We start from the raw sequence: 16,237 nt of genomic DNA, 5'->3' as shown, positions 1-16,237 counted from the left end.
AATGTTCCTTTCTCACTGACAGGCCATTTGGCCGTGTTAAAAAACACACAGAATAATGAGAATGCTGTATGAGTGTCTGGTGAACAGAACATGCATAGGCCTACAGAATATGTCAGAAATTTTGCTGTATAAGATAGATTGCACCACACCCAATATAAAAGGGCTAATCTCTAATTGCTGAAGAGATAGACTATAACCAGGCACCCTCCCTCATCTTAATGAAGTCTCGTGTACAACTGCATGAGGTAATTTCTGTTATGTAAATGTAGGCCAGTGAGGAGAGGCGATGGGTAGAACTGTCTATCATGGTGGAATGGCAACATTGAAGGTATGATTATGAGGAACACCAGCTCAACTACCACAGGTTGCGCGCACAAGGAGACCCCCTAGTGTAGTGCACGCGCACGCACGAATAAAGGGAAGGAGGGGTCTTTGCTGCCGCAGCTGCTGCTTGCCTTGGACGTGTGCGAGACTGCGAGTACTGGGATGCATCCTTAGCTCCTCACACCGTATTATTAAGCCAGCAAGGCACAGAAATATCACTGCAACGGAATCTGATCTCACCCCGACAAAACGGTAAGAGACACGCATTCTCAAGGTGGAGTTGGGGTTGTTTCCTATTTTTCGCCCCCTGAGATTGAATACTAACCCAGACCTTCCCTCTCCATCAAGCTAACACTAGCAAGCTAACCAATATGGATGGTTTTTGGCTTGGTAGCTTCTCATCGGTGATGCAGTAGCTGATTAAAGATCAACTGCTGCAAATCTAGCTCCTTCCAACGATATTGTCAAAATGAACATAACGTACATTTGTCATGCTCACACAGCATTAATTTAGTCAGCTGAAATCAACGCTAGCAGAGCATTTTCATGCCTAGAAACACGTCAGATGGCAATACATCCTGGCGTTTTAACCATTTACGTTAATATTCATTGATACCACAAAACAATTATACATTTTGATAAAAATGTGTTCATCTTCATGCGTGCGTTTTCCCTACACCTCAAATCTTCGTCATTTTGTCGTGCCAGTAGCATATGCGCGTATTCGGTGATCATCGCAGTCTCGTCGGATTCGAGTGTTGGATGCTGTGTGGATGCAGGAGGCCAATGTGTGACGGGTACCACGATTCTTTATCTGCATGCTGAGAGTATGTTTTGCGGTGTCGGTTTGTTGGATGAAACCCTCGATTATCCAATACAACGCAGAGCGAACGCACAGAGCTAAAAGTCGCATTATTAAATCTATTTGACATGTCAATAATGACTCTTCCACATCCATCGCCTAAGCTTGCCCCTTAAATGACGTCAGACACTTTATGTGGCTGGTTGTCTTTACAGATACGTTGGGTTTTTTTTATCTGTTTCCTACCCATATGTGCATTTTTCAGTGTAACGTGTTGCATTAACATCATTGAAACATCCGTAGGCCACAGAGGAAGGCAATGGCAAGAAGTCACGGTCGCTGAGCAGCTCCAACGCGGCGCGATTGTGGTGCTGAATGGACAGTTCCCGGTCAAACGGCCTTAGAACTACTGTTTACGATGAACTAAATTGCAGACCTTCAGTCGAATCTGAAATCATGCATTTAGGCCTATCTGTAATCAATAATAACAACATGGCAACCATTTTTAAGGAAATCAGTTAAGAGTAGCCTAGGCTACCCGAGTAGGCCTATTCTTAGTCTACCTGGGTTTAAAATAATTTCAGGGGCATACAAGAAAATAGGGAAGGTGAGTCACTGATGGGATAGGGGACCTTTTGGTGAGTAAACTGTAGTAGGGATAATCATCAGTTGCCTATTCGTTCATTCGGCTTTCATGTTCTTATGGCCCTGGGCCATCTTGTGTTTAACAATTTAAAATTAGTTGTTTGTGCATACTGTTTTTCTTACATTGTCAGATCATTTTGAGATGCAGGTCTTTTTTGCAGACTAAACATAGCCTATACATACCAGTTTGTGAGGAAAATGCTCACTAGTTGTTTTCACCCTTATTAGAATGTTGTAATGTATAAAATCATTGAAGTGGTTTATTGACTTGAAACGGAGGTGGCACACTTGAAGGCGCTTTGCCACCCTCCATACTGACATACAGTCAGCTTTGAGGAGCAGTTTCTGACATTGAAGATGAAAACTACTTTATTAGTTATGGTTTAATTTGGGGTTTGTCAAATGTTAATATGTGTGCTAGTGCTCTGCGATGATGCCCAGTATGTGCTGGTGTTGCAGTTCCTCCTGAACTGACTGACATTTTAATTCTTTACGAACTTTCAAGTTGTTGTATTGATCTGCTGCTCCCATTTGCAGATTAGCTGAAATGGGGGGTGTATTTTCTTCTATCTTCCTCAAGCAGGGACTTATTTCACTGTCTGCATTCTGTCATCGAGTGTAGATGTCTCTCCAATTTACATTAAGCAGTTTCTGATTTTGTTTATTCTTTTTTTGGTATTAAAAATTTGTGGGGGCTTGGAAGCTTTTCTATTGTAGAAAATAGGTGTTTGTTTCTTCTAAGGCAAGCCATGTCTTTTGTTTCCATTTCGAGCCATTTCTTTTGATTGTGCACTCACAATCTTTAAAAAAAGACAAGTGGCATGCATAAAAATAGTTATTAAGTGGCAATGCGGATCTACATTTCAAAAGCTTTCCACAGCAGAGAGGTAGTCCAATAGCATGATTAAGTGATAACCCTAGCCAAGTTAATATACAGAGAGCCATAGCCTGAACCTGCTTACAGATAGCCTTCAGGCATGATTTACAAAACAAAAAGAGCAGCCCAGGCTATTAGTTGATTTACCATACCTGCAGATTCACTTAACCCATTTTGTCCTAAGCTGTTTTTGGGATAGGGGTGCCCTCTGCCTATTAAATCATAAATATGTCAGCCACCGAAGCACATACAAACATGAAATAAGTTGCATTTAAAAGCTAGGACCCTCATTTTACATTAGAATGTGTTCATTCAGCTCTAACATACCCACATTCACAAAAATAAAAACCCTCAAATCTCAAGAGCCTGTATGCAGTGTATATGTCGCTCCAAGACATAATGGGTTAACCTGGTTGGCTACTGAATCACCTTTTTGTAACCCTCCCGAAATGGATGTTATCTGTTTCTGCTATACCGTATATTGTAAATAATTTGAGAGATAAGCCTACTTAGCTACTTGTATGGCATCTATTCTCACTTTGCCATGATCTTAGTCAGAAAGGAGCTTTACTACGGTGATTATTGTGTGCTGTCGGGAGGGCTCTCATAGGAGAGTCTAAGCAGAGCAGAATCACATACAGTATACTGTTGCTACATAGTCAGTGTGCTCAGTTAAGCTACTGTATATTGAGTGCATGCCCATACACTAACAATGTTCCTTGTTGTTTGTATGGGTTACAAATTTCAATTTTAATGTAGGAGTATTATTATTATTAGACTACGGTGTGTGTGTGTGTGTGTGTGTGTGTGTGTGTGTGTGTGTGTGTGTGTGTGTGTGTGTGTGTGTGTGTGTGTGTGTGTGTGTGTGTGTGTGTGTGTGTATCTGGGAATGTGGGTGTGTGTTTGAAAGCACTTTTGAGTCAACTGTTTAGTTGTGATATTGTGCTATATAAATACATTTTGATTGATTGATTCTGTCCAGGCATCAAGAAGAAATTAAGAAGTGAATGGCGCGTGGAGACTTCTCAGCCTGTGTCTTCTCCTTAGATGATAGCATAGTCACCTAACAGACTTCAGTTTTCTAGCAGTCCATTGTTTGGATGGCTATTGATTGGTTGAGGATATAGACGTACAATATCCAGACCTGAGCTTGGCCAAGATCTGTTCTTGTTCAGCACATTCCACGCTGACCTGCCAGAAGGCCTCGTGGAACACCAGCCTGCCTGTAGATGTTCTACTCCACCCGCACCATGTCCAGCCGACCATGTATCTGTCAAGAAGCACAGAATGATACCACTGGCCATCCAGAACTAGGGCCGCACAATTAGTTGAATTTCAATTGAAATCTTGATGTTGGCCGCCACGGTCAAACAATCTTTTCAAAAAATGCAAAAAATGTGCTTGGCTATTGAAACCTTCACTGCCACAGAATACTGTGTGTTCTTCCTTTGGGTTCATGCCGTAACTGCGCAGTTGATTGTGCAGAGCAGAATATCCCAACTCCCATCCTCCCTTGTGCTTGACGACAGAAATTTATTTCCATACCTCGCAAAAGCGCAATTCAAATGTAATTTTCTCATTTGCAATTGCAATCAGAATGTTGAATGGGGAACAGTCCCCCAAAAGTTGTTGTGGCTAGTCTGACAGCGGGGAAACTTTTATAAGCACAGATCAAGGACAGGGAATGGAATATTGTAAAGAACCGTATAGCGTGTTCTTATAGACCTAACTGGCCTCATCCCTTTCAGATATGTGAGGGGTGATGGATATAATACGGACCCACCCATGCCCACAGCCTCACCCTAATGGTTATTTGTGCAGATGGGCCTACGAGCAGGCCTGGTCACTCATTGCTAAAAAGACACGACTACATTATAACAACATTGCTATGACATTACAGAGAGCCTTAACCCCTTAGTGCAGAGCCTCTGTTTTTACCTCATTGTCACCAAAATGGTAATGACTGGTAAAGTCTTAATCTTAATCGGTTACGCAAGATGATGTGAGTGTTTTCATTAAAGAGTGAATAGGCCCGTTGACGGGCCCATCTGCAGAAAGAGGCTACGTAAGAGATCAAGACTTGTTAATTACAATTTTGGTGACAGTAAGGTTATAACATGCTCTGCGCAAAGGAGTTAAATGCGATCACCCTCCAAAACAGCAGGTTCATGCCTCCAATCAGCCACAATAGCACCTGTCCCCAAGTTCTCCACCACCTGTGGACCCACAGCGTTAAAGGGGTATGCCACTATTTTGGGGCTTAATACAGTTAAAATCATTGGCTGGGGTTTATAAAGGTGGTAAAGTGTCTTATTTTTCATGTAAGCCGTTGTCTTGCTTTAAGACAAGTTAAAAGAGGGAGCATGTCGCTAAGCTAGTGAAAGTCAATGGATCCGTCTAGCTTGCTACAATGCTACACGGATCCATTGAATTTCACTAGCTTAGCGACATATTCCCTCTTTTAACTTGTCTTAAAGCAAGACAAGGGCTTACATGAAAAATAAGACACTTTACCACCTTAATAAACCCCAGCCAACGATTTTAACTGTATTAAGCCCCAAAATAGTGGCATACCCCTTTAACACCTGTGGTCAAGAAATGCTTTGAGGATTTTGTGCTGAAGCACATCGAGGCCTGGCCTCCACAGGGTTGTGTGCTGAGCCCTGTACATCATCTATTCATCATCCCTGTACACATCATCCGTAATTTGCCCTTGGGATCAATGAAGTAACTCTAATCTACTCTACTACTGTAAACGTACAACTGCACTCCCTCACACCATCGTCAAGTGCACCGATGACACCACTCTGGTTTTCCCCATTAGGGATTACGTCACGACCTGAAGAGACAACAAAGTCGGCTGACGAATGGTGTGTGATGCCAATGAATCACCCTCAACGCACAAAAAAGACCAATGAGATCAATAGTGTTATCCGCACAGACAAAGCTAACCCTGTCATTCTCTTAAATATGGAGAGGGTGCTCACCTTAATCGATTAAGACCGGGAAACACTGCAACACAACCTTAAAGACTAGCTGCAGCATCTATGTAGATTTACCTTTAACAGGGTACACAAATATTTGACATTTTTAGACCTGTTAGGTCTTAATGGGTTGAAGTGCTTTGGAGCTCACATTCTCAAGGATTTTGGGCAGCCATGGTCAGATGCCACTCTACTCTTCTTTACTCCACTCTACTCTTCTCTACTCTATACAATTCAGTTATTTATTTCAGACACAGGGGGATCCATATCACATATAAAAAAACACCACAACACAGTAAAAGGAAGAAGATTTTTTTTGAATAATAATAATTATTTTTTCTGCTCCAGATTGTTGAGAAGTTGAGAGTCTCATCATGGCAGAACAGCAGCGGCAGCGTTCCCTCTCCACATCCGGAGAAACACTTTACCACGTGCTGGGTGTCGACAAGCTGGCTACACCCGATGACATCAAAAAGTCCTACAGGTCAGATGGTCTCCTGAAGATATTGCACCTTTAACCCATTGACGCCTAAGGCACCTGCAAAAAAGGGTGCTGAATGCTTGAGCCCTTTTAAAGAAAAGCTGCCCTCAGCCTATAAAAACCTAAATATCTCAGCTTCTGAAGCACATAAAAATATGCACTAAGTTGCATTTAAACGCTAAGACCCTCATCTTTCATTAGAATGTGTTCATTCATCTCAAACAAACAGACATTTTTAGTAAAGTTGGCTCAAATTTCATGTGCCTGAATGTTGCGTAATGAAGCTCCAGGCGCGAGGGCCAATGTTGCGCAATGCAACATCAGGCATCAATGGGTTAATTGACATACTACACTTTTGGTTTGTGAGCACTAAGCATAGGTTAGTGGATCTATGTACAGCTACTATCTCAGCAATCTCAACGGAATGCTATTTTTCTGAGCCCACACAGCTATGCTACATGCAAGGAAACATTCCTCTCATTCCATAGCTGTAAACACCAGATATTTTGAGAATATCCTACATTAGCAAGTTTCAGAATAGATCTGTTTCTTGTTTTTTTGTCTAAGAGTCGGTCGAATCTAATAATCGGTTTCAGACACAGTGACTGTTAGCATGTTATGACAAGGGACAAGTAATGCATATTAAGAGAGCATAATGCTAAAATAGCACTACAAAGCAGCAAACAGGTGAAACTGCTATTTTATTTTTTTCTTAAAAAGTACATTTATAATTGGAAATTTCATTCAAAAACATTTGAATTGTACTCTAATGGCTGATGACCGTCATTTATATACATTGTGTTGGGAAATCAGGGACAAATTCCATTTGCATAATACCTACTTTGGAATGTGGTCCCAAAATGTGTAGTGGGGCTCTATTTTGAAAATACTTCGTTTTAAGCTTAATTTTAAGGTGTTACACACTTTTTCCTCTTTTTTTCTTTTTCGATACCTTTACACACTCTCTCTCTCTCTCTCTCTCTCTCTCTCTCTCTCTCACACACACACACACACACACACACACACACACACACACACACACACACACACACACACACACACACACACACACACACACACACCTTTCATTTATTTGTCTTTTGAGGAGACAAAACACATGGAATTTTACTCTCACGTACACCTATAATGAGATGTTATAAAATAAATCTTGAATCTGTTTTAAAGTGTTAAAGACCAGGAAAAATATTCCCTTACTTGATGACCCTCTTGCAGAAAGTTGGCGTTGAAGTACCACCCGGACAAGAACCCGGACAACCCAGAGGCGTCCGATAAGTTTAAGGAGATCAACAGTGCCCATGCCATCCTGACTGATGCCACCAAGCGCAACATCTATGACAAATATGGTTCTCTTGGCCTGTATGTGGCAGAGCAGTTTGGGGAGGAGAATGTCAACACCTATTTTGTCTTGTCCAGTTGGTGGGCCAAGGTAAGTAGGACAAGTAGAGAGGTGCCAGAATTCTATGTGTGATGAATTGACACAAGCAACTGCTGTCTGCAGATCATTCTAGTTCCTTCTGTGTTTTCCTCTGGGATTTGGGACACTACATGTATGTCATCAATATTGAAACTGTCTTGCTGAAACTGTCTTGCTGAATTCAGAGGTTATTCTCTCATTTGCATCAGGATGTAAATTGGTATTTGCCTGTTTCAGATCAGACCATATCATTAGTGAGAAATGTACTCTTAGCCATTGGTGTATTCAAACAAACTGCAAGCTAGCTTACATTTGTCGAGCAGTACACTTCATCGTCATTCCATCCCTCCTCGCTCTCTGATTAGTTCCCTAGCTCAGTCTTTCTCTCTTAGGACAGATTCCATGCTGGCTTTCAGATCGGAATGATTGTGTAAAGCAGTATGGGGACTTCACAGGCTATACTGGTATAGGGGAAAAGCCCCTAAAAAACACCATGCACTGCTTGACAGGGGAATCCACTCCAATTCATGGAGGGTGACACTGGGGGATGAGGTCGATGGCCGATGGAAAGGATGGGAGGAACAAAAATGATTTGCAGACATTTTTTTTTCGGTTATATTCCTTTAACTAGTCATCTTTGCTGTGCCATGTCATCAGGTTGCACTATGTCCATGTCCTCCTGTGCCAATATGTGTCTTGCTTTGCCTGCATTTTGCCACTATACAGGTTCTCCGTCCTTGTCTATTGGAATTTGGTATTTTATGTTTTTTTTTCTGCTTGACCATGTCTTATTTTTATAACAATTTTCGATTGTTTAACTTTTTAGTTTGACACTGTACGGCACTTTGGCTAGCTTTCACTGTTTTTATTAAATATGCTTTATAAATGACACTTACTTACTTTTCTTGCTCCTGGTTTATGTGTCTTTCCCTCCGTAGGCTTTGTTTGTGCTCTGCGGAGTGGCCACGGGCTGCTACTTCTGCTGCTGCCTGTGTTGCTGCTGTAACTGCTGCTGTGGCAAGTGTAAACCCAGGCCTCCCGAGGGCCACGACGCAGAGTTCTACGTCTCCCCTGAGGACCTGGAAGCTCAGATGCAGTCAGATGAGAGAGGTAAGACCAAAATATGCTCTCGAAAGAACACTGACAGTATGAGACACACCGAGGCTCTCATACATCACACTTGTTCTGTGATCATATAATTCTTTCATGCAACAAATCCTCCACACAGACCTCAACAAAGACAGTTTTTACAAATGACAAGCAAAACAACAAAAAGAGGTGAATAATACACGTGAGTCGACATGCTGAAAACTTTCTAAATATAGGATACACAACAATGCTGACAATGCTATACATGATTGACAACACACTTTTTGTGATCAAATTTTACTGTACGACAAGCAAAGAAACACAACAACAGATTGTTGTCTACAAGTATGAATTTGGAAGTGCTCTAATGTAGTGTAAATGGTTGTGTGTGCTCTGTGCTGTAACAGAGGCTGGAGGTGGTGATCCCATAGTGCTGCAGCCCTCTGCCACCGAGACGACCCAGCTGACGTCAGACGGCCACCACGCCACCTACCATACCGACACCGGCTTCAATTAACGTGTCTGCATCTCCAGCCTCCGCTCATGGCCCCCAGCCCCCTCCTCCTCCTCCTCCTCCTCCTCCTCCTCCTTCCTGCTCCTCCTCCCGGCTCCAAACAAGAGATGACGAGCTCGAGGAACAATTAGTCCAAAAGATCCAACGTGCCAATGACAACGGTGCACAAGCTGAACTTTTAAATACATTCACCACCCCCTCCATCCCCCCACTTTCCCCAACTCCCTATCTACCCAACCCAAGCCAACCTCCATTCTGCCTTGTCTACGTACGTTTCCACAGAGGGGAGTAGGCCCGTGTCAGTGTTGCAAAAAGATGAAAGATATGTTGTTTGCTCTCCTATCTTTTTGCTGCCTTTCCAGCCCAACCTCCAATGCCTCTCCAGTCCTGATGTGCCGTGGCATGTGTTTGTTCATTAGCTAGAGGTTTTTTTTCTCACGTCTGTTTTTGTAGTGGTAGATGTTTATGAAGAGGGTATGTTGTGGCCATTCACTGCATATGATCATGTTGTGTTAAGCTGATGTTGTGTCTTGGGAGCACAATAGGGTATGTGCCCTGGAACGACTGGACTGGACGTAGTTGTGAGCAAGTGAGCGTCTTGGTTCTAGATCAGAGAGGTAAAACTGATAGTTTCTTTTATTTTTGTGGGGTTTTTTTTCGGTTTGATTGTTGTTTTTCATTCCCAAAGTTGCATGCTGTCTTTTCATGTGCTTCCCAGGGTTTTGCCAAAAAACCTACACCTGGTAGCCAGACCACACACACTCATACATGCAACTTGCAGTATACCATTTCATGCCAAAACACTGCTTGTCCTTCACCACAAGTTCCTACAAGTATCCTATACTGTCTTACACACAAATCATAATAAGCTTGCCTGCAGATTTAACTGGACTTGACTTCTCAGCTGTTCCAAATGATTTAATGGAGCCTTTAACTTTCCTTTTTCTTTTGCCATGTCTTTATTCACTTTAATATTTACAACACCAGAGAGACTTTAGGGTGCTGTTGTACATGGGGTACAAAAAAGGGCCATTTTGATGGGTGAAGGAACGTTACAAAGCTCTCGCCAACAAACAGATCATGCTGACATTTATTGACAGTGAGATCCGGAGGGTGTTACCTGTGAAGGGGCTAGTTCAACCAGATGAATTAGGGAAGTCGTACAGATAGCAGGTATGTGGTTTGTCAAGTTAGTTGGGCATGCTTTTTGTATTAGTCACATCTAAGCGACTCCGTAATTATTGCATTCGTTGCGTGTGCGTGACGTTTTTGGGTCTCTGAGTCGTCTCACTTGTCGGACCTGAACCTGAATCTGCCCACTGCTCCTGTTAGCTGTCGTCACTCTTCGAGAAGCAGTACGTGTGTTGTTCCTACCCCACCTGAGGGGTGGAAAAATATGCATATGGAAATAATTATTAACAAAATGTTACATGTATAGATATACAATATACACATATGCAGGATGTGTCTGTATAGTATATATGTATATTTTGCTCATTTTCTGTTGTTTGATATTTTTTTATCCATTCATATTTATATATGTGAATTTCTATTTCATGTGACTGTGGTTGGTTTTACTGTCCTTGTGAGTGACACACCTCTCTGATTGGTGGAAGTCTCAACAACCACTAAATGGAAACTTACAATAGTGTGCAAGTCCCGGCACATGCCAGGGTTATGTTTTCTTGTGGCATCTTGGTGTTTTGTGCATCTCATTTCGATTACTACCAGGCTTTATAGATGCTTCAAATATATCCACAGTTTCTGCTCACTTACTGACGCTGTTTCATGGAACTAACTTTTCCAGTTGGGCACAGGCAAAAGGGGTTGCAAAATTATGTAAGGGTTGTGAGCTTACTTTGATCCGACATTTTCCTGCCTGTACACTCTCGGCGTACTGATTCTTTAGATGTGATATTTATTGGCTATTGTGCTTTCCATCTGTTGGAGATATGCCTGGTGATTATTAGAAGATTAACCAAACAGGAAGATCATATTAAAAACTTGGGAGTGCAACATTAACAGTAAGATTAGGTTTTGTCATACATTTGTATGCACAGTAATGACAATGCTCCTGTCCCAACGCACGTTTATGGTTTCATATGTCTGAATCATAAATCCAAACTGTACAATGACAATGAGGAGTTGTGACATGGCATGCAAGAACAGTCGTATCACATCATTTTGTGTTCCGTTGATTGAGTTTACGTCTTTGTGACAGTTTGGTGATTTTTCAATGTCTGCAGCCAAGGATCGCCTTTCTGATATCTTCATACAGTGACAAATGTTTAGTTTCATACCACATTAAGTTCAACTCGTTTGCCTGTTTTCCCTTCTGAAACCAGATAAAATAATCATGAGAGTTTATTGGGTGTATTGTAGGTGTAGTTTTCATGTTTGTAAAGTGGAATTCCTACATACCATGGGACAGCCCCCAGTACCACTTAGCCACCTTCTTAACAAAATAATATCTATTACCGCCACTATGAGCAGGATTCTGCTTATTTCAGAATATATATAAAAAGTTTTGTTTACTTTTATTTTTAAATATGTCCACTGTTGGACAATGTTGTAAATGACCACAGACACCAGCCATATTCAGCCATACATATTGTGTTGTTTGTGACATGCTAATGATGTGAGTTTGAACGTTTTATGAGTTTGTGAGCACTTTTTTGCCACTGGTGGTTGTTGCCAATTCTTGGTCATTTTTAACATGATTCATTCCACTTCAGCCATGCTCCCCTTCCCCATTTTGAGTCTGGGTGGTCATTTCAGTCCGCTGTACCTTCCACCACTCACACACACACATACACACACAGTAACCTCCCCTGAACCCCTGAACCACCTGTTAGCCACTAAGCTTCTTTATCGATATGTTGGGAAAAATGCAACTTGTTAGTCAAATGCAATGTGTAAAAGAGAAGTGTATTGTACTGGAGAAAAAAAAATCAGGACAGAGATTCTTCTGAAAAACAGATACAGTGCTCAGTGTGATAATAGTGATATGGTAAGTTGATGCGTTTTTTAATTATTTTGTTTTGTCTGAGAAACTGTCCTAGCTTCAAATTGTATGTAATTTGGATGTGGCGAAGCTATGCTACCCATGGTCTCTTGGTTAAGGTCTTATGTACATACACTGAAATATGAGGTATAATAACAGACCTTTATGTTGTAGCATGGTAATTGTATGTCTGAAAGAGAAAAAAAACATTTATCTGATTTGCTGTTGTAAAATAAATGTTTCTGAACATTTAAAAATACTGGCTTGTAGTTTTATTTTTTTTACCTTTAGTATTTGAACAAAAATATATTGCAGTAATTTCTAACTAACATTAACATTGTTTTGAACTAACCAATAGTATGATCATCCACATGTATTTTTCCTCGTCACTTTTAAGATTCTACAATGTTTTTATTTATTTACCAAGTGCCTGCAGTAGTTTTTTGTTCATCCGTGTCTTCTGCGACATTTTCTCTGATCTAGATGTTTCCATAAGCTCCCTAAGGAGGTGGAACGTCAAATCCAGGGAGGTTGGTTTACCAGCTGGGCTGATTCTCCTTGGTCGAGAACTTGCATGTTCCCTTTCAGGCTCCGACACAGTGAATAAATTCTGGATTCCTGGATCCTCCTCATCCGGACCTGTGTCACTTTGCAGTAGTGGGAGTTGCTCTGTCAGGTCCATGTCATCCTCAGAGAGTCTGGGGAAAGAGCCTTCAGATTTTGCCAGCAGATCACAGGTCTGATGGCTATCGGAACATGATGACGTGGGAGACAGAATGCGGTGACTAAAGATGTCCACAGGGTGGCAGTAGCTCCATGGTAAATAAACACTGAGAAGCATTGCAGACAAAAGCACATGGGCAATTGGTCTTCTCATGTCTCCCCCCACACCAGCTAGAAGGAACCATAGTAAAAGTGGAGCTTGAAAAACACTACAAACCAAAGGGACTTGCATTATCAATATAACAGAAGTAGAGGAACACACGATAAGATCAGGCATAGTCAAGTTTAAGGGTAACGCCGGCGTCATACATATGCATGACATAACAGTGCCATAACGAAGTCATAGTCATGCATGTGTCATACGCATTATGCTGATGACATAAACATTATATGACTTTCATTTTCATTTAATTCACCAGGTAACACTGAGATGTGGCTTGGAGTTTCTGTTAGTAGATGCCTCCTCACACACACACACACACACACACACACACACACACACACACACACACACACACACACACACACACACACACACACACACACAAGGCAGGAAACACTGCTGTTTCACAGAGATTAGTTGTTAATGTAATATATGAGAAGTTCAAAAGCTTTTTGCACTTACCGGGACTGGACAGAAATTGGTTCAGATATTATCAGCACAAGATCAGGATGATGTGTCTAAGGAAAGGTTGTTGAGCTTTATAGTACTGGTATGCATAAAGAACCGAATCTCATAGGGACCCAAAGCGCTTCTTTCTGGGACGTCATATTGCCAAATCTGTCACTTTTGTCAGGTTTAGTCATTGCAAATGACAACAAAAGTGAATTGGGACTTGGTGCTTCACTGAACCAAGAGGGTTTCAAGACAAAGAAAGAGATGTAATTATTGACAAGGGATGCAATGTTGTTATGTTTGTGAATGCCTTCATTAATCATATCACATTATAAATACTTGCAAATTATTCCTGACTGACAAGCCAGAAACGATCTTTAAAATCTGAAATGATAATATTTCTGTGGGACCAATTGAGCTTCCCAGGAGGCCGTGTGCGTGACAAACATGGTTGGTGTGGGATTGTGTTAGAACAGCTTAACTACTTAAATTCCATGTGCAAGAATGACAGTTGCTATTACTGGGGTATAAACTGTTGGTAGTGACCAACATGAAATCGTATGGAAGTTATACAAAAAAATCATGGATTACAAGAAATTCATGGAACAAACATTTATCACCGGTATTTCATTTTGTGTTTTAAAATGAAATACACTCCCAGAACAAAGGTGTGTTAGTTTTACATAAGAAGTCTTCAGAAGAGGTGGCCATGCATGCATTGATGGGCGTTGGGCAACTTTTATACAGAAGTTACAAGAATACAGTGCCACATATTCCAAATTACCTGCTGTTAGCATTAGTCAATCAGCTGGATGAATTGAACAGGTAAAACTCAACCACTTGGAATATGTGGCACTGGATTGTAGCTTCTGAATCCAGGTCGCCCAGGCCAGGTTTTTTGTTTATGGATTTTAAATACCAGAGGGAATAAGATGAATCAGGATGACGTGCTATGAAAACCGTTGCATGTCGAGTAAGTAGAGTAGTAGAGTAGTGTACTTTATTGTCCCCTCGGGGAAATTTGTATTGGGCTTCACCCAAGTTTGCTTTGTGTGCTAGTTAAGTAGAGGAACTTTGTGAATCCCGGAGGGAAACGAAGGTGAAGGGGCATGCAGTAGTAACATCAGGTTTAACAAGCTGACAACTGTCAGAGGGGTGGGGAAGCTATATTCTCCAGGGCTGTTTACGGCCCTTGAGGCCATCTTATCAGGACCCTGATATAATTTTAATGTTATGCAGCTTCACATGAAATATGACATGTTTTGTAATGGATTCTTGGAAATTACATTTGCAATACAATCAAGTTATGTTTAAGGGGACCTAGAAATGGTAGGGTCTGTTGTAAATGTGGCTGTCTTCAATATAGGCCTGAAGCGCAGGGGGAAATCCTAATTTGTGTTCATAGTACAGCCCTTGGAGGAATTTGAAGTGGCCCTTTGAATGAAAAATGTCCCCCATCCCTGGTTTAGAGTGTAGCCTACTGAAACGATGTACATAGGCCTAAATGAATCCTGCATGCTACTATGAGTGGTTTGTTTATTTTGGATAGGCTAGAACTACTGCACAGAATGAGATACACATTGAAAAATGCAGCATCACCGGGTAGGGTAGCCTACTGACAAGTCAAGGCATGAGCAGTGCAAAAGCATATTGATATTGGCAGAGGTGCTCCTTTAAATAAGTACTTATGACATTGATTTCAACTCAAGCTGACAGCAAAATGAATACCAAGTGCATGGAAATCCATCATGATTTTATTGAAAGGTTGAAAATGAGCAAACATTTGACAACATGGTCATTATGAAGACAAACACCTGTTTTGTATGTTTGGCTATCTGCAGCTTTGTGATTTGTGTCACTGGCCAATGATGATCTATGGCCAATAATTCTCAGAAGTTAATCCCATCGATCAATCGAGTACTGCAATATTGTATCCTACTGACAAACAGGCAACAACCAAGAGGAATAGACATCTCAACCTTTGTGTTTATTTGGTCTTGAACATTTGTAATGCCTCGTGGTGTTCTTGTTATTTCTGAAGGCCTCTTTTCAAACCAACCCATGCCTTGGTTATACATGGAAGATTGTTAATTACAGCCACCCCAACAGTTCCCAAGACTCCAACACCTTACTGAACCAAGTCAGTGATCCCACTAAGTTTGTTTCCTCCGCTTGCGGTGCTGTCGACGACCCTGATCCTTGATGTCAACTGGAGGGTCTGGAGTCACCAGGCCACTGGTCAGTCTCTGGTACACAAGAGTGGAGTCCGATGCTACTGCACACAACAGCATGTGACCACATTTCCTCAGCACACTCCGCACATCTCTGTGACAAACTTTTCTGTGAGCGGGCAGTGCAAGCACATATTGTGTTTCTTTTTGTTTCTCACAGCCTTGTAGAAGGACAGCGTCTAGCTCTGGAACCGTGAAGCTTGACACACACGTCCACTGGCGCACTTCTATGAGATCCATGTAGACAAGAAATGCAGCATGCACTTGAGCCCTGTCACCAACATCCAGTCGAGTGAGCTCTAGAAACTTCGGGTGCTGCAAAATCCAGTTGGGAACGTCTTTATACACCGAAGAGTCGGTGGGCACGTTGGCTGCCTCGTCCGCCATGAAGCACCGACTTTAATTGAACGGATAGTCACTTGTTTGATAGTTATAGTAATACTATTCAGTGCCAGGCTCAATGCATCATGTGCATTTCGTCGCAGAACTGTCCCGTTACGTCATTAAGTTGG

General features: G+C 41.7%; 2 protein-coding genes across 3 annotated transcripts; one reads left to right on the top strand and one right to left on the bottom strand.

Annotated features, from left to right (window-relative positions):
• The first annotated feature begins 431 nt into the window (after positions 1-431).
• Positions 432-12,393, top strand: LOC134456743 (dnaJ homolog subfamily C member 5-like). Of its 2 annotated transcripts, XM_063208267.1 has the most exons (6): positions 432-576; positions 5,473-5,518; positions 5,981-6,116; positions 7,347-7,560; positions 8,487-8,658; positions 9,045-12,393. In XM_063208267.1, the coding sequence occupies exons 3-6, from the start codon at positions 6,007-6,009 to the stop codon at positions 9,152-9,154; spliced, it is 606 nt and encodes a 201-aa protein (XP_063064337.1). In that variant the 5' UTR covers positions 432-576; positions 5,473-5,518; positions 5,981-6,006; the 3' UTR covers positions 9,155-12,393. The 2 variants fall into 2 exon arrangements, with proteins under 2 accessions (XP_063064337.1, XP_063064336.1); XM_063208266.1 differs by lacking the exon at positions 5,473-5,518.
• Positions 12,394-15,230: 2,837 nt separating this feature from the next.
• On the bottom strand, positions 15,231-16,235 carry tsen15 (TSEN15 tRNA splicing endonuclease subunit). The gene has a single exon (XM_063208265.1). The coding sequence runs from the start codon at positions 16,110-16,112 to the stop codon at positions 15,648-15,650; it is 465 nt and encodes a 154-aa protein (XP_063064335.1). The 5' UTR covers positions 16,113-16,235; the 3' UTR covers positions 15,231-15,647.
• Positions 16,236-16,237: the final 2 nt, after the last annotated feature.

The sequence above is a fragment of the Engraulis encrasicolus genome, chromosome 10 (assembly GCF_034702125.1).
Source record: "Engraulis encrasicolus isolate BLACKSEA-1 chromosome 10, IST_EnEncr_1.0, whole genome shotgun sequence".
NCBI classification, from domain to species: domain Eukaryota; kingdom Metazoa; phylum Chordata; class Actinopteri; order Clupeiformes; family Engraulidae; genus Engraulis; species Engraulis encrasicolus.
The sequence above is the reverse complement of the archived record's forward strand: the minus strand, read 5'-3'. Positions and strand labels throughout refer to the sequence as shown.